Source organism: Myotis myotis, unplaced genomic scaffold (assembly GCF_014108235.1).
Source record: "Myotis myotis isolate mMyoMyo1 unplaced genomic scaffold, mMyoMyo1.p scaffold_m19_p_10, whole genome shotgun sequence".
Classification (NCBI taxonomy): Eukaryota; Metazoa; Chordata; class Mammalia; order Chiroptera; family Vespertilionidae; genus Myotis; species Myotis myotis.
Window position 1 is genome coordinate 16,490,763 of NW_023416314.1, and position 26,054 is coordinate 16,516,816.

Below are 26,054 nucleotides of genomic sequence, written 5' to 3' on the forward strand. Positions count from 1 at the left end.
ATCAGAGCAGAAATAAATGATGTAGAGACCAAAAAAACAAATCAAAAAATCAATGAAACCAAGACCTGGTTCTTTGAAAGGATAAACAAGATTGATGAACCTCTAGACAGGCTCACCAAGAAGCAAAGAGAGAGGACCCAAATAAACAAAATCAGAAATGAAAGGGGCGAAATAACAACAGACCCCACAGAAATACAAAGGATTGTAAAAAAAAATACTATGAACAACTATTTCAACAAACTAAACAACCTGGAGGAAATGGACATACTCCTAGAAAAATGCGACCTTCCAAAATTCAACCAAGAAGAATCAAAAAATCTCAGCAGGCTAACTGAGGAGGAAATTGAAGCAGTCATCAAAAAACTTCCAGCAAACAAAAGCCTGGGACCAGATGGCTTCACAGGGAGTTTTACCAAACATTCAAAGAAGACCCAAAACCTATCCTCTGCAGACTATTCCAAAAAATCCAAGAGGAAGGCACACTTCCTAGCTCTTTCTATGAAGCCAGCATTACCCTAATTCCAAAACCAAATAAAGACACCACAAAGAAAGAGAACTACAGGCCAATATCTGTGATGAACATAGATGCTAAAATGCTCAACAAAATTCTAGCAAATCAGATCTAGCAAATCTAGCATTACATTAGAAAGATCATACACCATGACCAAGTAAGATTTATTCCAGGGATGCAAGGATGGTACAATATTCGCAAATCAATAAACGTGATACATCACATAAACAAATTGAGAGACAAAAATCACATAATCATATCAATTGATGCAGAAAAGGCATTTGACAAAATCCAACACCCTTTCCTGATAAAAACTCTCAGCAAAGTGGGAATTGAGGGATCATACCTCAACATAATAAAAGCCATATATGACAAACCTATAGCCAACATCATACTCAATGGGCAAAAACTAAAACCATTTCCGCTAAGAACAGGAACCAGACAGGCATGCCTACTTTAAACACTCCTTCCTGTTCGACATAGTACTGGAAGTGCTAGCCATAGGGATCAGACAAGAAGAAAAAATAGAAAGCATCCAAATTGGAAAGTAAGGAGTAAAACTGTCATTATTCACAGGTGACATGATATTGTACATAGAAAACCCTAAAGACTCAAATCAAAAAACTACTAGTATTAATATGTAAATGAATTCGGCAATGTAGCAGGATACAAAATTAACATCCAGAAATCTATGGCTTTTTTATACACCAATAATGAACTCACAGAAAGAGAAACTAAAAAAACAATCCCATTTACCATTGCAACAAAAAAAGTAAGATACCTAGGAATAAATTTAACCAAGGAAGTAAAGGACCTGTACTCAGAAAATTACAGGACACTGAAAAAAGAGACAAAGGAAGACATAAACACATGGAATATACCGTGTTTGTGCATCGGTAAAATCAACATCATTAAAATGTCCATACTACCCAAGGCAATCTATAGATTCAATGCAATCCCCATTAAAATACCAATAGCATAGTTCAAACCTAGAACAAACTCTCCAAAAATTCATCTGGAACAAAAAAGGACCCCGAATAGCTCAGCAATCTTGAGAAAGAAGAACAGAGTTGGAGGGATCACAATACCAGGCATCAAGCTATATTACCAAGCCACGGTTCTCAAAACTGCCTGGTACTGGCACAAGAACAGGCATATAGACTAATGGAACAGAACAGAAAACCCAGAAATTGACCCAAGCCATTATGCTCAGTTAATATTTGACAAAGGAGGCAAAAGCATACAACGGAGTCAAGACAGTCTCTTCAATAAATGGCACTGGGAAAATTGGTCCGATACATACAAAAAAAAAGAAAACTAGACCACCAACTTACACCATACACAAAAATAAACTCAAAATGGATAAAGGACCTAAACGTAAGACAAGAAACCATAAAAATCTTAGAAGAAGCCATAGGCAGCAAAATAGCAGAACATTTGTCATAGCAATATCTTTACCCACACAACTCCTAGGGCAGTGATGGCGAACCTTTTGAGCTCGGCGTGTCAGCATTTTGAAAAACCCTAACTTAACTCTGGTGCCGTGTCACATATAAATTTTTTGACATTTGCAACCATAGTAAAACAAATACTTATATTTTTGATATTTATTTTATATATTTAAATGCCATTTAACAAAGAAAAATCAACCAAAAAAATGAGTTCGTGTGTCACCTCTGACACACATGTCATAGGTTCGCCATCACTGTCCTAGGGCAAGGGAAAAAATAAACAAATGGGACTACATCAAAATAAAAAGCTTCTGCACAGCAAAAGAAACCATCAACAAAACAACAAGAAAGCCCACTGCATGGGAGAACGTATTTGCCAATGTTATCTCCAATAAGGGCCTAATATCCAAAATTTATAGGGAACTTGTACAACTTAACAAAAGGAAGATAAACAATACAATCAAAAATGGGCATAGGACCTAAATAGACACTTTTTGAAAGGGGACATACAGAAGACCAGGAGACATTTGAAAACATGCTCAGAGTCACTAATCATCCGAGAGATGCAAATCAAAACAACGAGATACCACCTCACACCAGTCAGAATGGCTATCAGGAAATCAACAAACAACAAGTGCTAGAAAGGATGCAGAGAAAAAGGAACCTCCGTGCACTGCTGGTGGGAATGCAGACTGGTGCAGCCACTGTGGAAGACAGTACGGCGTTTCCTCAAAAAATTAAAAATGGAATTTCCATTTGATCCAGTAATCCCACTTCTAGGAATATATCCCAAGAAAACAGAAACACCAATCAGAAAGGATATATGCACCCCTATGTTCATAGCAGCACAATTTACAATAGCTAAGATTTGGAAACAGCCTAAGTGCCCATCAGCAGATGAGTGGATTAGAAAACTGTGGTACATCTACACAGTGGAATACTACGCTGCAGTAAAAAAGAAGGAACTCTTGCCATTTGCAACAGCATGGATGGAACTAGAGAGCATTATGCTAAGTGAAATAAGCAAGTTGGAGAAAGATAAATATCACATGATCTCACTCATTTGTGGAATATAATGAACAACATAAACTGATGAACAAAGAACCAGAGTCATAGAAGCATCAAACAGACTGTCCAACCTATGAGGGAAGGGGGAAAATAATACATCAACCAAAGGACTTGTATGCATGCATATGAGCATAACCAGTGGACACAGACAGGGGGCAGGGGAGGGCATGTCCTGGGGGGTGGGGGTGGGCGGGGAGTGGTCAATGGGGGGAAAAGGACACATACGTAATACTTTAAACAATAAAGAATTTAAATTTTTTAAAAAAGCATATTTCAATTTTTATAACATAATTAATGATTTTATCAATTGATGCTTTTTTGAAATTAAAATGACAGCTATAGCTAAAAGCCATTTTTCTCTGTCATTAAAAAATTTCCTGAAAATGAATCCTGATTTTAAAATTTTTTTTATTGACTTCAGAGAGAAAAGGGATAGAAACATCAATGATGAGAAAGAATCATTGATCGGCTGCCTCCTGCACGACCTCTCCTGGGGATCTAGCCTGCAATCCAGTGACCAGACCGTGACCAGACCGTGACCACCTCGTTCATAGGTTGACGCTCAACCACTGAGCCACTCCGGGCATATCTAGATTTTTTTAATAGGATAAAGAAAATTCTGTAGAACAATGCCTAATTTTTTAAAGACACCAGACTATAACCTAGAAAAACTAATAAGTTTTAAAAGTTTGATACCAAAGAGTGGAAAGGTTGTAAAATTCAGATTAGAAGTGTCCTATTTAAGATAAAACTGCTACTAGTAATTTTATTCCTGAGCAGACTGCCGTTTGTTTTCATGTCACCATATGCTATTATAAAACACAAAAGAGAACACTTATTTTCTATAACTTTTTTTTTTAAATGGTGTTTTCATAGGTAGGCAACCAAGTTACCTAAAATCTGAAAATCAAACAACCTCTCTAACATAGACTCCAGGTCTACAAGATGTATACATTCAGCTGAAATCCCTTTGATAGACAACTCCTAACATCTGTTTTTGTAAGCTTAAGCAAAACTGCTGGACAAGATCTGCATTTGATAAGATGACCAGATTTTAATTAACTAAAAGGGAGTGGGGGATGGGGAAAATCGTATTCTTGGATGCTGATTTCCTGAAACCTCAAAAACAAGCTTAGCCCTAACTGGTTTGACTCAGTGGATGGGGAGGTCAGCCTGCGGACTGAAGGGTCCCGGGTTCGATTCCGGTCAAGGGCATGTACCTTGGTTGCGGGCACATCCCCATTGGGGGGTGTGCAGGAGGCAGCTGATTGATGTTTCTCTCTCATCGATGTTTCTAACTGTCTATCCCTCTCCCTTCCTCTCTGTAAAAAATTAATAAAATATAAAAACAAAAACAAAAAAACAAGCTTATATCCTATAACCTTTTAATAATGTAACTGTTAAGAAAGTGAGTTTAGAATGCATTTAAAAAGTAAGTAATTGACAGTAATTTAAGAGGACAAACTTTGCACAGCGGTAGTCCTGAGCTCTTATCCACACAAGCAGGGTGGGGGCCTCTGACTGCTGGCATGTAATCACTTGCTCAGCAACTTTGCTGTAATGGCTTCAAATTGCAGGCCTGAGGAAATGCTCCATAAATAGCTGCTCTTTTTTCTTGTGAAGCCTCTTCATAGACTCAATACAACTCTACTACCAAAAATGGAGGAGTCGCTATGGACCATTTTAAAAAAGAAAAATAAAAAGTCAAGAGAACAACTAGGGATGCTCTGCTAACCATATTACAGATTGTAGAAGTATCAATCACAGTGCTAAAATCTAATTCACTGCTTAAATTCAACTTTTAGGTAGCAAATTACAAAACACTAAATCAGTTTCTTATAATCATTCAATTTCATGAAGAGGAGAAAAAAAACCACCTTGCTTTATAGGCCTTTATTAAAAGAGGTAGATGCTTAGTTTTGAAATTAAATGTTTGAGAATGTCTCAGTAACTCCCAGTGGCCGTGATCCTCAAGTGTTCATTCATTCATAAGCAACCTGGAAACCTAAACACATGTGGTGTGGTCACGGAAAACACTTTTGGGAAGCAGGAAGAACAAACGTCCTAAAATCACTGTGAGTTCTCACCAACTGCGTTACTTATACTTATACTAGAGGCCCAATGCACAAAATTCGTGCAAGAGTAGGCCTTTCTTCTCCCAGCTGCCAGCACTGGCTTCCCTTGGCAACCAGGACCCAGGCTTCTCTTGCAGCCCCAGCTTTGTCTGGAAGGTCATCTGGAAGAACGTCTGGAAGGATGTCCGGTCTAATTAGCATATTACACTTTTATTATTATAGATGTATATTAAGATAACTTACTAGTCTGTAAATTAATAAAAATTCAATGAATAGCCAGTCAATAAAGTCAAATCTATGAGCAATAACAATACAGATTTTCCTCAACTTAATTGAATTCAGGCAGGGAAAGAAAGCAATGTAATTAAATCAAACACAAATAGGTACCAGGAAATACCAGGTTCCATTTCTGCTATATGTTCCATGTGAGTTCATGCCTAAGTTGATCTAAAGATGATGTAAAATGAGGCAATTTTTTGGTAAAATACTAAAGTCAAGTTCTAGAGGATAGTTGCAACTAGATGTCAATTCAATTCATGGTCTTGAACCATAAATGTAAATTGTAATCCCAAAGTCCATATTTTATCTAACCTATTGAATGGTTTAAAAATAACTTGACTGATTTGACGGCATCTCAAGAGGAAAACTCCTATCAACTTATATCACATTATTCACAAAAAATGAGATTTTACTTCTTAAGAGTACAAACTATTTTCCAGTGGCATTATGTTCTATCCTGAGTTTTTTAGTTCCCAATCATTCACCTATTTTGAACATTATTTTAAAAACTTCCCAATTAAGTGTGGTAGACTTAAAAACATGGCCACAATATTTTGCAACTCCTTCCATCAAGAGGCAGAGTTACTTCCCAAACACCCACCCCCCAATCTGTGCTGACTTTCACTGACAGAATGCAGTAACATGTGACATAAGGTAACTGTGCAGCTTTTGCATCTATCCTCTTAACAGACTCCCAGCAATACGTAAGGAAACCTCTGTGCACACAAGAGGAGAACACAGCAAGAGACAGTCGCCTGCAAGCCAAGATAAGCCTCAGAATAAAACCTACTTTGCTGGCACCTTGATCTTGGACTTCGTAGCCTCCCTAACTGTGAGAAATCCTGGGTGGTTGTTTAAGTCACCCAGTCTGTGGTTTGTTATGGCAGCCCACTTACTAAGACAACCAGTAACAGTAAATGACCTCCATGTGACTTACTATAAAACAGAGTTGAAATCTTAACAGCCTAGTATGTTTCTGTTGACTATATTCATTTCTTAATTACTAGCATTCCTGAAACTCCTAAACCAAATTAAACTGAGTTTAAGTAAAGAATTCTGACCGCTCTGTGTCCCAGGAAGTTTTATTAATAAATTTAAAATCCTAGAGTGTTTTAAAAGACAAAATTTAGTTTCCACAGTAACTTCTAATGGTGATAAGCAGAGTACCAGATTTGCTTTACAATTTATTTTAATATAATTGATCAACAAACAAGCTCTCAAATACTTATCTGGTTTTGGTAATATAAAATAATGGACTAAGCCATCTGATTATGCTTGCCTAAAATAAATTCAAAAGTTTAATTCTAAAAATTCTTAAAGCTCTGGAATAAAATGTTTGCCATCAGTAGCTTTCACAAGCAACTTTAAAAATTAAAAAATTGTAGCTTTTACACTTATTTTACTATTAATTCAATTGTGCAGTGATATGCAAAACAAAAACAATTCATGTAGTTTATATTCACTTTGCATAACTCTAATAAAGTGTACTTGATAAACAAATGAACATTTAGCTAAATTTAAACAGTACCAGAAAAATTAAGAATTCAACTAGCATTTTCTGACAAATAGTGTCAAAAAGTAGCAAACAAAAAAACCTTTAATAGGCTGTAATATCAAAATAAACTTTTAAAATGCATACAGAATACAACTGTATTTGACAATGTTCATATAATAGATGGTCCTCACTTATGAAACATTTTTTTCAAAGTGAGTAAAACCAAGTCATTTAATGGTTTTTTCAAGTGTTTTGATATCAGAACTGTTTTTGTTCATAATCCTCATCCAAGGATATCTTTTCCATTGTTTTCAAAAAGTGTAGAAGGGAGGGAGAAGGGGGAGAGAGAGAAGTATAGATGTGACACACTGGTTGGCTGCCTCCCACACTTACCCCAATTCGGGGGCGGGGGCGCGAACCCTCAACAGAGATACATGCCCTTGTCCGGGAATCAAATTGAACCCAAGACCCTTGGGTATGCAGGCCAACACTCTAATCCAGTGTTCTCAACCTTCTGGCCCTTTAAATACAGTTCCTCGTGTTGTGATCCAACCATAAAATTTTCGTTGCTACTTCATAACTGTAATGTTGCTACTGTTATGAATCGTAATGTGAATATCTGATATGCAGGATGGTCTTAGGTGACCCCTGTGAAAAGGTTGTTTGACCGCCAAAGGGGTCGTGACCCACAGGTTGAGAACCGCTGCTCTAATCAATAAGCAACATAAACCATTTAAAGAACTGGTTTTTTAATGCCCAATGTGAGAGGGCAGATTTAACTACAACTAACAGCTCATTTTAATGAAGGGAGGAGCCTCTTAAGATACAAATGTCGCCCTCAGTTTGGCTCAGTGGATAGAGCGTCAGCCTGCAGACTGAAGGGTCCTGGGTTCAATTCTGGTCAAGGGCATGTACCTTGGTTGCAGGCACATTCCCAGTGGGAGGCATGCAGGAGGCAGCTGATCAATGTTTCTCTCTCATCGATGTTTCTAACTCTCTATCCCTTCCCCTTCCTCTCTGTGAAAAATCAATAAAATATATTAAAAAAAAATACAAATGTCATCCAGGTAGGAAGATCAAAGTCTTTGTTACCAGAAATCCTTTTTGCAGCTCAGTGTTTGCCTCCCCACCTCCTCGACTCACATTCACTGAATTGAAAATGTTAATTCCAAAAGCATAACTTGAGTACCATCTCTTCACCTGAACTCCCATAGTAGTCTACTCAACTGGTACCACTTCTACATCAGAATTTTTTTCCTAAATATTCCCTTCCATGGAAGAGACTTACAATGCCCTCGGGAGAACTGTTATTCGTTTATATCTACACAAGTATATATTTTAAAAATAGTTCTACTTATTTGAGTTTAAGAATAACCTCAAACTTATAAAATTAACTCTAGAATACACAAGGTAATACTCTAGTATCTTTTAGCATCAAGTTGCATTGCATTAATTTCAGGGACTGAAGGCATTAATCCGGGAGACTATCAACCAATAGACTGAAATAAATCTGCCAATAAACACATCAAGAGCTACATACATAAAACTGAACAAAGAGGACAAAATCTCTTTACTGAGCTTATAATAGTTAGCCTCAACAGGTTCTCCAGTGAGAGATAGCAATGAAAAGGCAAAGATGACTTGAATGAATGGAGTCTTGAGACCCAATTCAACCCATCAATCCACTCCACAGTGTGGGACCAAGTGAATCCTTAAAATAATATCTGTTACATAAAACCCCAAGGTAGGTTTTTATGAAATCAAGCACATACAGTGAATTTTTAAAAAATAACTAAATAAAAAGCAGGGAAAAAGAAACTATATCCACATCAATGCAAGTGACCAGAACCAAGTAGTTCTTTCTTGAGAAAAATCACCCTGTGTTTGAGGGAGTAGAAATAGCAAGGACACTGATAGATAAACTGCAAATTCTTATCTGTAATGTGATGGGCACTAACTGAAAACTTAAGAACAGACAGGTACACAAAGGACATGCTTTGTCTTCAAACAGAGGACAATGATAATAATTTTATATCATTGTCTGAAAACAGTGATTATATTTTGTCACCCATAGGAGGAGATCTGTACCAGTCCTAACAGGAAAGTCTGCACACCCTCCAGCTGGGAGGGGATAAAAGTGATCCTATTACATCATCTGGAGCCCATCCAAACTACACAATTTCTGAAACATAACCTGTATCAGTCTGAACATGTGTAGAGGAAAAACAGAAACATCTATATTTTAGCCAACTCTTCCCCAGAGGTGGTGGTGGTTGTTGTTTTAATCTTAAAAGTTATCCAGGTGAGCTAGGTAAATTTTAACTGTGACCCTACCGCTGGTAAGTCTTAGTTCCAGGCAGGGTCTCAGAAATCTCCATTTATTTATTTAGCTCATTCACCTTAGCAACTGACTATTTTAACACACTTCCTTACTCTATATAGTTAACTAAAATGTATTGATTTTATTCTACTCCTCCAAATTATTCAACATTTCAATGCCTTTTACAACTCCAAAGTATACTGTTTTTCAGTACCATTTAACCCTTTTCACTGATGGTCTGGTTTTACAGTGGTCACTTAAGATTTTATGTGGTTTTAAAAAGGTTTGCTTCCTCTTTTCCAGAAAACATTTCCATATATCTGCTTTTTAACCTAATCAAGGTAGAGATTGATGAAAATAAGTCTGACGAAATTCAACTAGAGATCATCAACAACAAAGGGTCCTATCCAACCACATCTCAGCCACCTCCTCTGGGTAAATCTATTTGAACCTAAACCCAGTTTTCATGAAATTCGTAACTACTTACATTTCCATGGTTAGGGTTAGTTTATAGGTAAAGAAAATATTCTCTCCAAAATAATATTGAATGTAAATAGTAATTGAGAAAATGTTAATTTTTTTAAAAAGTCAAAATAAAAGTAAAATTATTCTGTAAAATAAAAAAAGAAAATTCTCTGTATTAATATTATACATTGAAAATGGCCTCCTGGCCGAGGCCGGTTTGGCTCAGTGGATAGAGCGTCGGCCTGCGGACTGAAGGGTCCCGGGTTCGGTTCCGGGCAAGGGCATGTGCCTGGGTTGCGGGCATATCCCCAGTGGGAGATGTGCGGGAGGCGGCTGATCGATGTTTCTAACTCTCTGTCTCTCTCCCTTCCTCTCTGTAAAAAATCAATAAAATATATTTAAAAAAAAAAAAGAAAGAAAGAAAATGGCCTCCTGAATACAGCACAGGCTACTTTTCTGAGGTATCTATTAAAAGAGGACTTGCCAGGAAAGCAACAATCTATACTAAAGTAAATCAAGTTATATACCTCGGGGGTTAAACTACACAGTATACCAATAATAACTTAGTCAATTTAGATATGCATATTTTCCTTATCTTATCATCATAAATGTTGATGAAAACTAGACAGAAGGAAGGAGTGTAGGAAGACATATACATGCCAACTTCATAAAGCTGTTTTTCTTTAAAGTCCTACTTTTAAAAGCTATGTATACTAGAAAATGACGTACAGATTTGATTATCTCTATTATCATATATAAGAATAGGAATTAAGTGTCCAGTCTCTCTCTGCCTCCTCACACTATTTCAGAATCCAAACCCTCTCAACAAATTCTGTCCAATGCCCAATGCCAGCTGCCCTGATGTCAAAGTATACAGATCGCCCTTAGGAAAATCTTAACACATGAAGATGTAAACTAGCAAAACTGACATTAAATGGAATAAATGTACTTGAATTAACCATCTGCCTGGGAAAAGCATTTACCTAAGTATTATTTAAAAAATGATCCTGTAATATTTAAGTCAAATCATATGAAACTGTCTAGCTACTTATTTGGGACTTAGAAAACTGCAACTTTACATACCAAGTCAACCTAATAACCACAAATTGGATTTACTAGTACAAAAATTCAGTCTACATACAACTTTTAAAAACCTATTGCACACTCCGCTCCCTGGCCCAAGGAGATGGGAAATTTCTTGTTTCCAAGAAATGGAGCCAGAGGCTCTGGATTCAGACACCTGGCGCAGCCAACAGCAGGGATGGAGCCCCACACTCGTCAGCCCTAAAACACCAGTTTTAGTCTTAACACCCATCACCACCAATGCTCTCTAGAAAGAGGACTGCAGCCCGGCCAGCGTGGCTCAGTGGTTTAGCATTGACTTATGAACCAGGAGGTCACAGTTTGATTTCCCCGTCAGGGCATATGCCCAGGTTGCGGGCTGGATCCCCACAGGAATGTGCAGGAGACAGCCAATCAATGATGCTCTCTAGATATTTCTCTCTCCCCCCCTCCTTCTCCCTTCCTCTCTGAAGTCAATAAAAATATATTTTAAAAATTTTTTTAAAGAAGAGGACTGCAGTTTTTCTCTGGAGAAACTGGCCACTACAAGAGAACCTAACTAAGACACTGAAAGTTAGGCCCCCACAACTTCAGGGCCTGGTTGGTCCCTGACATATCACTGTAGTGAAGCTCACTTGAGACACTTAAAGTAGAAAAAAATTTAAAAAGATACACCTGCTATTTACTCAGAGAAACATTTTATTACTACTTCCATGAAATAAGAACAGCATGTCATTAAAATAACAGCCCTAATCTGCTTAGCTCAGTGGATAGAGCATTAGCCTGCGGACCAAAGGGTCCCAGGTTCGATTCTTGTCAAGGGGACATACCTTGGTTGCAGGCTCCTCCCAGGCCCGGGGGGGGGGGGGGGGGGGAGGCATGCAGGAGGCAACCAATCAATGTGTTTCCCTCTGTCTGTCCCTCTAAAAATCAGTGGAAAAATATACTCGGGTGAGAATTAACAAAAAACCCAAAACAAACGAACAAAGAACACACACAAAGGAACAATGAGCTCACAAAAGGGTCCCTGGAATTATGAATGATAATCACCTTTGGGGAGGAAGGGAGAAGTCAACTGAAAAGTTAAAAATTAAAGTTAACATCTCCCAGAAAAAATACCAACAGGCTAATAAGTGTAGGAAAAAACGGGGGTAAAGATAAGAAAATAAAAAAGTTTATTCTGACTGGTTATTCCAGGTAAAGAGAACAGATAAAACAGACTAGAAGAAATTACACAAGACCTAATAAAATAAAAAATCTTTCCCAGGACCAAAGGAGAGTTAGGGCAACCACACTGCAAAATGTGAAGAGGGCCCAGCCAGCATGGCTCAGTGGTTGAGCATCTACCTGAACGGGGTTGCGAGCTAGATCCCCAGTGTGGGGCATGCAGGAGGCAGCCAATCAATGATTTTGCCATTATCATTGATGTTTCTTATCTCTCGCTCCCTCTCCCTTCCTCTCTGAAATTAATAAAAATACATTAAAAAAAAATGTTAAGAGCCACCATTCACATTGAAGTTTCCAAACCATGTAATCTTTACAATGAATAAAAAAAGGTACATACCAAGGAACACCATGAAATTTAAGACCACCACCCCCTGCCCAAAGATAAAGAAACAAAAAACAAAAAAACTAAAATCCCCAAGGAAGCCAAATTGGGTTTAAAGGCTCAACAAGAAAACTGGAGGCTAAAATAAAACGATGCATTGATTTTAAAACACCAAGGAAAAATAACTAAATTTAATTCTACAACCAAACTGCCCAGCCAATGTTAACAGATAAAGATATTGTTAAACACAAGAGATCTCAATGACGTTACCTACCAATGTACCTATTTTCTCAGCAAATTCCTGTGGGATAAGCCTACTTAAGCCTACTCTGAGAATGAGAAAAATCAAGAAAGAGAAAAGCAACAAATAGGGTAACCAACCAACAAGAGTGAAGCAGGACCTGCCAGGATGAGAGCGAAGAAAAGTCCCAGTGTGAACAACATAAACATATTATTTTTATAATGAAAAACATACACCTTCTTAAAAAACCGTAAAATCTGATACATAGGAGAGGAAAAAGAGGGAGGGAGGGCAGTTTCATTCATATAAAAAACAAAAGAATCTCCATTCATGCTTGTACATTAAAAAATCCACATTTTACCCTCATTTCCTAGATGGTAGGTAGGTTCCTTCCCAAAAGCCAACTCCATATTACAGTCACTTCTGAGTATGTGAGAAGTTAAACTTCGAACAGCTTTCTAATCTACATTTAATTTTGTGAAAGCACATAATAGCACTCTGAAGAAAGTTGTCTTTACTCAAAACCCCAAATCAAGTAGCCTATAGTAAGTTTTCATGAATGTATCAAAAGCACATCTCTCTAAACATACTTACTGGTCAAATAAAGACTTTATTTAAAAACAAACAGCCGAAACCGGTTTGGCTCAGTGGATAGAGCGTCGGCCTGCGGACTGAAAGGTCCCAGGTTCGATTCCGGTCAAGGGCATGTACCTGGGTTGCGGGCACATCCCTAGTGGGAGATGTGCAGGAGGCAGCTGATCGATGTTCCTCTCGCATCAATGTTTCTAACTCTCTATCTCTCTCCCTTCCTCTCTGTAAAAAAAATCAATAAAATATATATTTAAAAAAATAAAATAAATAAAAACAAACAAAAAAACTCACTTTAGGATAAGTAAGCAATTGCTAGAGGAAGGAAGGAGCTTTTAACAAAAAGAACCTTTCCCACCCCCAAATCAGGACCCAGCTGAAGATTTGATAAGTCCAGTGAAGAGAGAGAGAACCACTCTAAAGTGAAGACAGATAATAGAGCTAGCCACAAAAAAGCATTGTAAATATTTGGTGGAAATAAACAGCAGTATTTTAATAGATATCCTTATTTGCATTATTTTGTTAATTTGCAAAATTATTCAGAAAAATATCATTTGATGTATTCAAATATCATTTGATGTATTCAAGATTATGATTTGGGGGGTAAGGGTGCCTGGGGAGAGGTCAATGGGGGGAAAAGGAGGCCTATGTAATACTATATGTAATACTTAAAACAATAAAGAAAAAAAAAGATTGTAATTCTCCTCATGCTAAAAACCAAATGAGAATTAAACTACTGATGACTTTTTCTTGTCTAAAATACTAAAAGAAAGGAGAGAAAAAAGACCTTTGTGATTTATACCAAACTTCTTTGTTTGCTTTTAGAAGGAGTCAAGCCCTACCCAACAGAAGTGTTTCCACTGTGGCAGTACTTGTTCCCAGGAAACTTGGTGCTACAGTACTTGAGCAACCAGAACCATGAAGCAATTCTTCTTCATTAAAAATAGCAATGCCCCTTTCATGGCTTGAAGTTCTGATTAATCCCAGAATCAGAAGCCCTTTTTGAAAGAACTGCATCACTTAGTAACCATAGTTATAGAACCACATGGTTCTTTCTACAATGCTACTCAACTATTATTAAACTTTCAAGCCATAATTAATGGCTAAATTATGCTATTACTGAAGGTAGCAAATTAGGTTTGAATAATCTAAGTCTTAATAACTGATTTTTAAAGTGATTTAACTTTGATTTGCCCTAACCCTAAACTTCACTATGCATTTTCACAGCTAAAAGGTTAGGTTTAGAGGTTACCTCTTCCCCAAAGCCTTAAGGTAAATGGCAATTCAGAGTTATTTGCGTATCAGCATTACTATTTTAGGATGCCAATTTGCATTATTTTTTCTAACTATCAAGTAAAATTTATTTTTCCACATTACTAGTGAGGACTGATCTCAGGACAGCAATAACATTTTTTTAATGTTTCAATTATTCAAAACTACTTAGGTTTTTTTCCTTAGGAGTTAACATAAGACCCTGAAGGGGGGATATTTTTTTGAAAGTTATTTTTTAAAGAAAATTAGCCTACCATCTTATAGCCCATTGAGAGTTTGCTGCATTTAAACATCTAGCTTGTTAACTAAACATCTTTTTTAGTTCACACTCAAAATACTCATTATTTTCCCCAGGAAATACATTAATCTCCATGTTCTATTTACTCTGTCACACCCACTATCTTCCAACTGTTTTTCTTCTGCCACTGTATTCAACAGTTCCTCGGCGTTTTTCTGCCTAAATCATTGTGGCACTGCGGCCATTCTTCCCTGAGATGCCCACCCACTGAGCAGAGCCAGCATTTTTTCTTAGAGCTGAGGGCATACTTTCATCTTCTCTCCCCACTCAACCTCAGCAGCAAGACAAACAGGCAGAGGCTGGCCTTCACCTCAGATAGGGAAATATTCTGTGATTATAATTTGAATTGGTGTGGGTTTTTTTGCAGCTTAATCAACATTTAATGGCAATATTACAAGCTTTTCACTTTTAAAAGGAAATCATATCGAGTTAACTTGATATAGCAAGAAACAAAACCAACCCCCCCCCCCCCATTCTTTATGAAACTGTTCCTTTTAAAAACATCTAATCTTTATTGTAAGTAACAATACACATTGCATTTGTGTATAGTCTTCTGCGGGGCAAGTGTTTGGGAGAAGCATAGATCAAATTATAACAAGCAACAGTTTAATTCATCTTTAATTGATACATTTCTAAGGTAGCTTTAATTAAAGCAGTGGAGCATTAACTTCTGAAATAACATAAAAAAGAATCAAAGCATTTATAGTGATCAATAACATCTGTAAGGCAAGTTCACTTAATGTTGTAAAACTGGCTAATTTATATTGCTGTGCAATGTTGAAAATCTCTGAACAAAATACTCTTGGATCAAGATACTCAATATAACTTTTAATCAGATCACAGCCACATGAAACCTTCAGTCTTCAAAGTATGAAAACACTGGCCAGTACTCAGAAAGTGATAAATAATAGAAATGAAACAAAACGATCTTTTAAAAATTAGAACCTTACTAAAACAATGCAAATTTACAAACTTTTAAAATCACTGCATCAGATTTCTTAAAGTATGAAATCCTATATGGTACATTATATACAAGAAGTTCTTTGTACATGGTAATAGTTACAAGGTATCAGGTTCAATAAAATAAATCTGAGAAAAACATTCCTTGTAACCAGAGATATTACAGAATACTAATTCAGGAAGTTATTCAGCAGCTTATAAAGAAATAGGAAGTTGTTGACCAACTACTTGAAGAACTATTTCCTGTAGGAAAACTGTAAGACAGCTGAAGAAGGCAATACTTTTCAGAGTAATAAAGAGAAATGATTTTTAAAAAATAAAAACTCAACATACAACTTTGAAGAACTTAGTTTTAAACAGTAAATTCAGTAGAATAAATATTATACATAATATACAGGCTAAGCTTTTTTTACATACTTCACAATCGTACAAGAGCTTAAATATCTATCATTGATAAATGTAGGTAGAATCACCATAATTCACTTTATCGCTTGTCAAGCTAAGGCACAAGTCTTTTCCAGAAGATCTCATAACCTAGGAAGAGCTTTAAAAATCCCAACGCTGCCTGTCTATAATCCTTCTCCCGTACTCACTCTGCCTTGAAACAAGAGGATGGGCCAATTGACTTCAAAGTCATTCATCTGTGGTTACAAGGCAACAATTAGTTGCTTCCAAAGTCAACATTTATAAGTTTTCAAACAAATTACATCACCTTCTAAGTTTGGACCTTTTTATGATCAGATTTCTTCATGACAAGTATAAATCTCGATAAAGCATATACTTGGTGTTTTTTGTGTGTTTTTTTTTTTTTAATCTTCACCTGAGGATATTTTTCCATTGAGTTTTAGAGAAAATGAAAGAGAGAGGGAAAGTCGGAGAGAAATATTGATGTGAGAGAAACATCAATTGGTTGCTTCTTGCACACATGCACCCCGACCAGAACCCGGGCTGGGGAGGAGCCTGCAACGAAGGCCCTTGCCCTTGACTGGAATCGAACCCGGGACCTTTCGGTTGGCAGGCCGATGCTCAATCCACTGAGCCAAACAGGCTAGGACTAAATTATATACTTGTAAGTGAAAAGTTAGTTCCAACCTAAAAATATATTAAGATATAATTTTTCACTAGTTGTAAAATATGCAACTAATTTAAGTTTTCATTCTACATTTAGCTGGCAACAAGAATTTTCTTTAGCCACAAAAGGAAAATATATAAGTATGGATTGCAAAGAGAGCCTGACTTTGAAACATCAAGACTCAGATAAAAATGAACTTTGACAGAAGCAACTTGGCTCTAAAAGCTTCATTCATTATCATCTTTGACTCATAGGACAGATAGTAATCATTTACCTGTGCAGTACACAAAAATAAGTTGTTTATGACAACTCAAAGAGACAATAATTTCATGGAAGTAGCTAACAACTGCATGTGAACTAATCTTTTCATAACTTTTCTCCAAATTTCATATTGTTCATAAAGCAGACAATCTTTAGAATAATACCCATCTTCCACATCCAATTTTTAGGGGCCCTCTCAAGAATTCCTGACAGATACCAGCTAACCCATGATTTTGCCTGCTTTTACTGACCAAGATCTCTCTCTCAGGGAAAACCTTCTATTTCTGAAAGGAATGATATGAGAAAATTATTCAACTGAGTCAAAAATCCTAATATTTCATAACATATAATAAGCCTAATTTTACTTCCACATGAGCCCCTCAAAAATATTTCCCTGCTCCATTTTTTTTTAATTGAGGTACACATACCTCATTACATACAACATTATTCAGGTGTACAACATGATTCGGCATCTATATATATAAAAGCCTAAGCAACCATCCGACTGTTCGACCCGTAGCTATGACGCGCAATGACCACCAGGGGGCAGATGCTCAATGCAGGTGACTGAGACGCTGAGCTGTGGTGACTTGGCACCTGGAACCAGAGAGAAGGAAGCCCAATTCCAGGGTGCATCACCCAAGAACCACCCTCTCGGGACCCCTTGGGGGATATCGGAGAGCCAGTTTCAGCCCGATCCCTGCAGGCCAGGCTGAGGGACCCCACAGGTGCACAAATCCATGCAATGGGCCTCTAGTTTTTATATATATATTTTGATCTTTTAAATATATATCTATATTGCAAAATGATCACCACTATAGTTAACATCTGTCACCATACATAGTTACAGAATTTTTTTAAAATATGTTTATTTATTTCAGAGAGTGAGGAAGAGGGAGATAGAAACATCAATGGTGAGAGAGAGAATCATTGACTGGCTCCCTCTGCACACCCCCACTGGGGATCGCAACCTGGGCTTGTGCCCTTGACCAGAATCGAACGTGGGACCCTTCAGTCTGTAGGCCCACACTCTATTCATTGAGCCAAACCGGCCAGGACCAGAATTTTTTTTTAATTTTTAAGACTTACTCACTTAGCAACTTTCAAATAATGAAATTCAAAAATTTTGAAGAACAATCATGTTTATCTCTCTTTTTCAGTTTTTTTTTTCTTTCCCAGGTGAGCTTCTCTCCACTCCTGCAACCATTACTCTTATGGCATAATTTTCATATTACTTGGCCTGGTGTAGCCTCCCTGCGGGCCCGCTGGAGTGGGGTGCTCAGAGTGATGTGGTATGTGTACATACCCTTCATTAATCCATCTTTATCAAATATCTTTAAGAGAAACACTTCTCATAGGAAGAACCATTGGAGGCTTTAAAAAATAAAATTATAGGACATTTATTTCTGCTCAAAACAAAAGGATTACTCAAAATGAAAATATAGGCAGATGTCACCAATAAGCAATTATTACAAAATACAAAAGACTAAGGAGAGCATAAATGCTGCTCTTTAACCTTATACTTTCAGGGACAGAATCAACCAAAGAAAGAAGGTAAGCAGGCTATTAAGCTGTTTAAAAATCTCCCCAGGTCAGCATGTGACCCAGCAGGGAGAGGTTCAAAAAAGTACAGCCTTTCTTTTTCCGCCTAACAACCTGGTTTGTTTCCACTCCTTTTCCCTTAAAGACACATCCTCACAGCTAGCAGCTCTTTCAATCATTTACTTTGGACGCCTGCTTGAGAAGAAATGATCTTGCTCATGCAGATGAGTTTGCCAGACTTGTGTGTACTTTCCAGTCTCAGGCCCCTTATTGTTCTGGTTGAAACTTGACCCTTTGAAATGGATACCAGGACATCAGAAAACGAATTAAAAGAAGAAAAAAGTTGCAGTAAAGGGAACAAAAACTGTAGAGACTTTTCAAGATCAAACTTTTTCCTCTGCTCATCCCCTAAATAAGCCTGTCTCTCACAAAAACTGTATCTTACGTTACAAAGTAACATCCTACCCTGAGAGTCAATTAATATAAAATACTAAGACGCACACAGTAAAACTATCAATTGTATTATCTAATCTAATAAATATATGTTACACTTGCCGTAGGAGTAGATGCCAAGACAGATCTCAATCAAAACAGTTTTTCACTCTATTATCTCAACCTGATTAAATAGTACTAAGTAAACTACTTTTTTAAAACAACAATTTCAGTAACATTTTGTACACACTTAAACAAGCCAAGCCAAACAAAAATATTAAGGTCTTATCTATAATTCCAAAGCGAGAGGGGATAAAATTTTATTTTGATCTTTTCAGCTTTGATGAAATTTTACCATTTTGTTAAGCACAGAAAGTCTGATAAAAATAAATAACCCAATGGCCTTGTTTTCACTTTTCCAAAGGAGGGATTCAATTTTGAAGACCTGCTAGTAAGTTTGCCACTAAGAGGTTGTATATTAAACCTAAAAATTCTGTTTCTCTTTACATTGGGGGGAGGGGGGAGGATCCTGATAAATCACATCAAACTGCAGATACATGGTTTGTCATTTCACAATCTAAGATGCTGTAAAATTATACTCCCAAAGAAGTCCTACTATTTTGTAATTCTTCTTTACCAGTAAAATGTTTATTTAAAAAGATATTAGTACTATACATATTTCGTAAGACTATGTCGGCCCTATCATTCTCACAATTTGAATTTTCTCATGGTATTCTTTCAGTTTTAAGCTAATCAATAGGTCTGGCACAAACTCAAAATGAGAATACCCTAATTGCCATATGAGATTATTAAAAGGCTCTGAAACAAGAATCAATCAAGCTTTCCAAATTCACCCAAGCTAAAGAAGGTATTTAGATAATACCAAACTGGGAGAAAATAATTACGGAAGATTAACTGAACTTGACAGAAATATTAAGTAAAATAAAAAATAAATGGCATTGTAACTGTGTTTTCCAAAATACATTTTCCTTAGAAAACTATCCCCCTCCATATTTTCACTTACTTTAAGAAGTATCTCTGACCAGAAGATGTCTTGGCCATCTCCCAGCCTGCTGGCAGAGGTACATCGTCAGGTATTTCAAAAGAAGACTGTCTAAGGTGCTGAGCAGTGGGGGTAGCTGCTGGGCCGGAGACCACTCCTGTGGGGGTCAGTGTCCCAGGGGACACAGCTCCCAGCTGCAGTGAAGCTGGAGAGGAATGAGCTCGAACGTGCTGTGGAGTCAGGGCTCCTGCCGTGCCTGCATCAGTACTGGCCTATAGGAATATTAAAATGAAAAATTTTTAATTGTTTTTCAGTAGTCCCTTTAAATTTCCTAGATAGACTTTCATTGCAACCGAATATCTAAGTACCAAAGGCAAATTTCAACATTTAATATGTGACAGAGAGAAATACAGGTATGCAGATGGGTATTTTTAACGGTTTTATGTAATTGTAATATGTACTTTTACAAACATTTATAATTTTATTGATGAGCAATTCATTTAAGTGAATTTTCTACCTACTACACATTTGATGTGCTTTCTACATATTTTAAAGACAAATAGTACAGAATGAATGAAACATCCCTAAAATAATAAATTTTGAATTTTAAAACCTAATTTCTATAAGGCCACTGAAGTATGGGTGCTTTCCCAAGTTTTAAAATGTTCCAGGTATAAATGCAAGCCAAGGAACATAACTGCAGTTTTTTCACTAGCTAATATTTAAGTACGTAGTTAATTTTTTTTCTAAGCTAAGCCCTAAACACATGACAACTGTCATTTTTTTTCCTCATCATGGACAAATGCCATCAGTAAAACAACCATCACAAGTTATATAACTTTTAATGAATGCAAAAGATTTAGAACTAACCAAATGTTCTTAAAAGCCACCTAACGAATGAAAATCCAACTATATTATTTGTACATAGATAATAAAGATGTCAACAGTTCAATTACAACATAACTTAAGAACTTACATATACATATGAATGAATTTACATCCAATAGTTTGTGGATATTATTTGCAACCCATACACTATGCATAATTCAGTTATTTAAATTCCATTATTAGAATTAGGGACTGATTACCAGAAAGTTAGAATTTCCTAGATTCATATATGCAAGGAAAGGAGATTGGAAGCAATCAGAGAGGCATTTATGCCTTAAACAAGTCATGTACATTTCTGAGTTTCCAATCAGAATATATTTGAATTAGGAAATCATCAGCAAAAATAAGTCAAACTTACAGATGCATATCGCTTAAGAAACTTATTAAAAACAAATCTATATTAGACAGTCAGTAGTATAAACCAATAAACTGCTGGATATAAATTCTTGTGCAATTAGACTTGCAGCGGTTCTCAACCTGTGGGTCGCGACGACCCTTTCACAGGGGTCGCCTAAGACCATCCTGCATATCAGATATTTACATGACGATTCATAACAGTAGCAACATTACAGTTATGAAATAGCAACGAAAATAATTTTATGGTTGGGTCACAACATGAGGAACTGTATTTAAAGGGCCAGAAGGTTGAGAACCACTGATAGAGTATACTTTTTAGCTGCAATTATTTTGGGGCATATAGGTGCCACAAAATGGGGAATTCAATCTCCTATGTGTATTATGCTTTCAAAACATATTAACTAGGAGCATAGCCCTGTCGTCTGTAGAGTGCAATGCCAACACACACTGACCCATGAGTCCAGAAACCCACTTCCAGGAGTAAAAGAAAAAGGCATAAAGTCTACTTCTGACAAATTGAAGTATTTAGGCAAACGGCTAAATTGTTTTTCCTTTCTCCTTCTTAACCCAGGTTTTTGCCAGCAGGTTAAGTGAGTTTTTCTGAATTCCAAAATCCCTTGGTCTGAGGCAGGAGAACACACAACAGGCTTGCAAGAAGGTGGGGGAGGAATGGGAACGGGAATGGGGCGATAACTCTTCTTCTTCTCACTCAAGTTACAGCCCAAGTGGACTAACGACATCGCAGAATTCGGAAAACCAATCAACTTTTGGGCAAAGTTCCTAAGCTGAAATTTAGCCTGAAGCAAGTTCTTTTTTTAAGATGAAGAAACAAAGGAAAAACCTACACTCAACCACCCCACGGGGACCTATGGGGATGTGAGCGCTTTCCTAATAGTTTCACTTCAGCGCCGCATCCAGTGGACCCAGTAATCGACCGCCGTGCTGTGTGTGCGCCACAGTCACGCTCACGTCCTCAGCGAGAAACGAAAAGGCAATGGCGAGCCTCGGATTAGTCATCGCTTCCCCAACAGTAACTTTTAATCACAGCTGAACCAGGCGGGCAGGACTCGGCCGATGAGTCAACCTGCCCTGTGTTCTCCGAGGCACCGGAATGCGCGGCGCGGGGCCCGCGCAACGTGCAGATGCGGCTCATTCCCCCGCATTTCGGGGAATCACGGCCAATCACGGTCTACAACCGGGACACCCGCACGTGAGCCTTCGAGGTTCGAGGAGAGCGAGCCCGCCCGCCCGCCCGCGTTCCAGGGAACAAGGGGAGGCGAGCGAGGGGCGAAGGCACCAACTCCATAAACAACTTCCAGGAAAGTCTGGATCCTGTGATCAGAAAGGGCCGGGGCTGCGAGGACAAGAAACGCTCTCGGGAGCGGGAGGGGGAGGGACAGCCAGAAACCGAGGGGACTTGGTTCCACCACCCCCCATACCCCCCCGCCCCGCGCGCCCCTAATCAACCCTGGGAAACAAGAGAACAATTATCTGACTCCCCGGGAGGCTGGAGGGGACCGGGGGCCCCGAGGACAGGGGGCTTCAGGGCTCCACTTCACAAGCGCGGCCGCCGCTGGCAGCGCACCCACTCGGATGCCAGGGGCGCCCCCTCCCCCACGGCGGCGGCGGCGTGAGCGAAGGTGCGGGCGCGGTGGCGGCGGCGGCGGCGCGCGCATTGTGCAGCCCACCGCGGCCGGCGGCTCTCCCCACCCACCCCCCTTCCTTCCTACCACCTCCCCCGCCAGCCCGCCAACCTCCCGGGAACCCCAGGAAGAAAGAAAGAAAGGAAGGAGGGAGGGAGGGGAAAGCACGCCCCCCGCGGCGGCAACCGCAGAGACCAACTCCGAGCGGAAAAACAAATCTCGGCCCCGGACTCCGGCAGGAGCGGGAGCCGGGCAGCGCGGCCCAGCGGGCGCCTCCCGCGCCTCCGCGTCCCCGGAGACCCCGCCGCCCCCGCCCCCGCCCCGCTAGGGCTCCCGGCCCCCTCCCGGCCCGGGCTGGCCGCCGCCCCCGAGCCCGCCGGCGGGGAAGGCGCAGCGGGGCGGCGCGCTTACCTGTCGGGAGTGGGACTTGGGCTCCGGCGGCTTGAAGAAGGAGTCCGGCAGCTTCCGGAGCCTCATGGGCACCGTCTGGGGCACGTTGGCCGTCTTGGGGTTCATGACGGCGTTGAAAAGCGCCTCCAGGTCGGTCTCCGAGTCCCCGCGGACGTGCACGATCTGGTGTCCGGCCGGGGGGGCCTGTGGCGCCGCCTGGGACCCCGGGGGTGCTGGCTGCCCGGGCCCGGACGACGGGCCCTGCCCCGGCGGGGGCTGCGCCGGCGGCTGCCCCGGGCCCTGCGGGGCCGACGGAGGCGGTGGCTGCTGCCCGGGATCCATGGTTTCTGCCTCCCCGACGCGCGCCCCGACCAGGCGGGCGAGGGCTCCGCCCGGCGCCCCGACTCGACGGGCCCGGGCGCGAGAAGCGGCGCGGGCGGCGGGCGGGCGGCGCTGGGCGGCGGAGCGACGCTCTCCTGCTCTCAGGGCCGGGGGGCTGCGCGGCGGCCCCGCATCCCCCGCCCCGGCGCCTCCGCCCCCGCCCCGCGCCCCGGCTCCACTGGTCTGGCGGCTGCGCCTCGGGAGGGGCGGCGAGGCCGGAGCCGCGGCGCCTGGGAACTGGCTGCCCTGCGCTCGGGGACGGGCGCGGGACGGCCGGCCGCCTGTGCCCTCCCCTTTTCTCTCCTACTTCCTCTTCTCGCTCCTTCCTTCCTTCCTCCCTTTCTTTTCCCCGCGGCGGCTGCGCCCGACTGAGACAGAAACTCGCCTCCGACGCCAAAACTAAAGTTGAGAGAACCGCCCGCCCGCGCCGCTCGCCGGCTCCGCCTCCTCCCGGCTCTTCCTTCCTCCGCGCGCCCGCCCGCGCCGGATCCCGGGGCCGAGGGCGCTTTTCCCCGCGAGCCGCCGCATTCCTGCAGACGCCGCCGCCGCACGTGACCGCCGCCCGGCCCGGCCCGGCCCAGCGCCCGGGGCTCCCGGCCCGCGCACTCCGCGGAGGCCCGGCTGGTTTGGACGTCTGGTCCCCGCGGAGGACGCGGCCGCCCTGGGCCGCAGGAAGTCCGGCCCGGCCCGGCCCTTCCCGGCCGGTCCCGGGGAAGTGTCCGCACGGCTTCCAGGTCGCCCCGAGAGGCGAATGGAGGGACAGGGCGCGCGGGGAGGTGTCAATCCGCTCCCCCCTGCCCCCCCTCCCCCGCCCGCGCGAGCTCCAGGACAGGTCGGGGTTCGGTTGCATACCCGCGAACAGGCGCTGGTTTGGAGAAGGGTGCATTCTTTTGAACGGCAACTTGGTTTTTTTCCACTTTGGACTGTGCAAACACCCCCCCTTCCCGGGGATAAACGGTCTCGGTAATTTGAAGTTTTGAGACTAGATCTGTGAGTGATGTCATGCACTTTTTAAAAAACCCCACCAATGTTGCCTTTTTTTAAAAAAAAAAAAAAAAAAAAGCAAACTTTTTTAACACCGAAACTTGCAGCATAGACATGAAATCTCAGCGGGGGAAAAAGTCAGTGCTTATCGGTCGTGAGGATTCCTCTGTGAACCCGCCCTCATCCTCGAGGGGACGGGAGTCCATCCCCTTATCCCTGTGCCTGGCACAGGGTGGACTCAGCGAATGTCGGCTGAGTGAGGAATGAGAGGCGCTCACCCCAGCCACCTGGCTCTCTAAGTGGCCGTGCGAGGAGTCCATTAGAAATCGTTAAAAGCAAATGAAAAAAAAATTTTTTTTAACTCATGCATTCTGATTATTAAAATAAGCAACTTTATTGAGATATAAACAGGCCACAGGACTCATCTGTTCAAGCAACTCGGTGTTTTTAGCATATTCACAGGATTGTGCAACATCCCTCTGATTTTAAATCCATTTCTGAAAGAAGCCTAACTTGTTTTAATGATTTTTGTCTGCAGTGCTAATGGAGCAGATGTATAAATAGGTTTAAGCAAGAAAAGGTCCCCTGCGCAAAAAGATAATCTTCCTCCAGCCAGGACATGCCCGGGAGAGTTCTGAGGAAGGCTCTGTATCACTTGGTGTGGGGGGGTGGGGTCCCGGGAAGAGGCTGCGGGCCCTCCAGATTCTAAAGGAGGGCTCTGCTGGGCTGCTCTGGACCCCAGTTCCATCTGAAGAAAGGGATTCTCCCCCTGTGAAGCCCCCCATGCTCCTTAGGTTTATCTCTACCCCAAACCAAAATGTGCATTTAACCATAAGCGTGTAGGTTCTGGAGTTGCAGAGATTTGAGTTCAGATCCCAGTTCCACCATTTACTAGCTGTGAGACACCGGACAAGTTACCTATTACCTGTTCTTTAATTTCTTTAACATTGTGGTCACCAGTAAGAACAGCCACTTCATCTGCTGAGGCATTAAATGAGTCAGCGGGCATGAAATACGTACTTAGCTCAGCGTTTGGCCTATAAGCTCTGCATAAATGTCAGCTGTCATTGTCCAGGTCCACAGTTTCCTTCCCATGTAGTGACATGGCCTCTCTTTTGCAGCAACTTCTCCCGCTTCCCCCAGGATCCTGTCGGCAGTCCCTTCCTCTCATGTCCAGTAATCAACCCACACAAAGCCTTTGGACAGAAAGTATGCATTAAAAATCAACTGAAAAACAAACTCGAAGAACCAAAGTGATTACAAACCTGGGGTTGTAATGGAAGCTGTCCCTTAACTAGAGCATTTACAACTATGAACACTATAATTAAAGGGCTTAGGGTGCAGCAGAGGTTGCTTTGTTCAATATTGTTTCACCTGCCATTAAAATGAGAACAAAATTGCTTTGATAAGTGGATTAAAGGGCTGTTTGGAGTGATTTTATGTTCTGTAAGCACTGCTAAGCATCGA

At 40.7% G+C, this 26,054-nt stretch overlaps 1 protein-coding gene across 14 annotated transcripts in view; it reads right to left on the reverse strand.

The window, feature by feature from the left end:
* Window positions 1-24,077, reverse strand: part of YAP1 (Yes1 associated transcriptional regulator) — a 118,601-nt gene extending 94,524 nt beyond the window's left edge. For 3 of the 14 annotated variants that reach the window (XM_036324597.1, XM_036324591.1, XM_036324590.1), the window contains exons 1-2: window positions 23,244-24,073; window positions 19,966-20,216 (exon numbers count right to left, since the gene is read on the reverse strand). In XM_036324597.1, coding sequence (XP_036180490.1) covers window positions 19,966-20,216; window positions 23,244-23,564 — 572 coding nt within the window. In that variant the 5' untranslated portion in view covers window positions 23,565-24,073. Of the gene's footprint in view, window positions 1-19,965; window positions 20,217-23,243 lie in introns of all 14 variants that reach the window. The other 11 variants (XM_036324596.1, XM_036324588.1, XM_036324598.1 and 8 more) reach the window with 8 other exon arrangements.
* Between the last annotated feature and the right edge of the window lie 1,977 nt (window positions 24,078-26,054).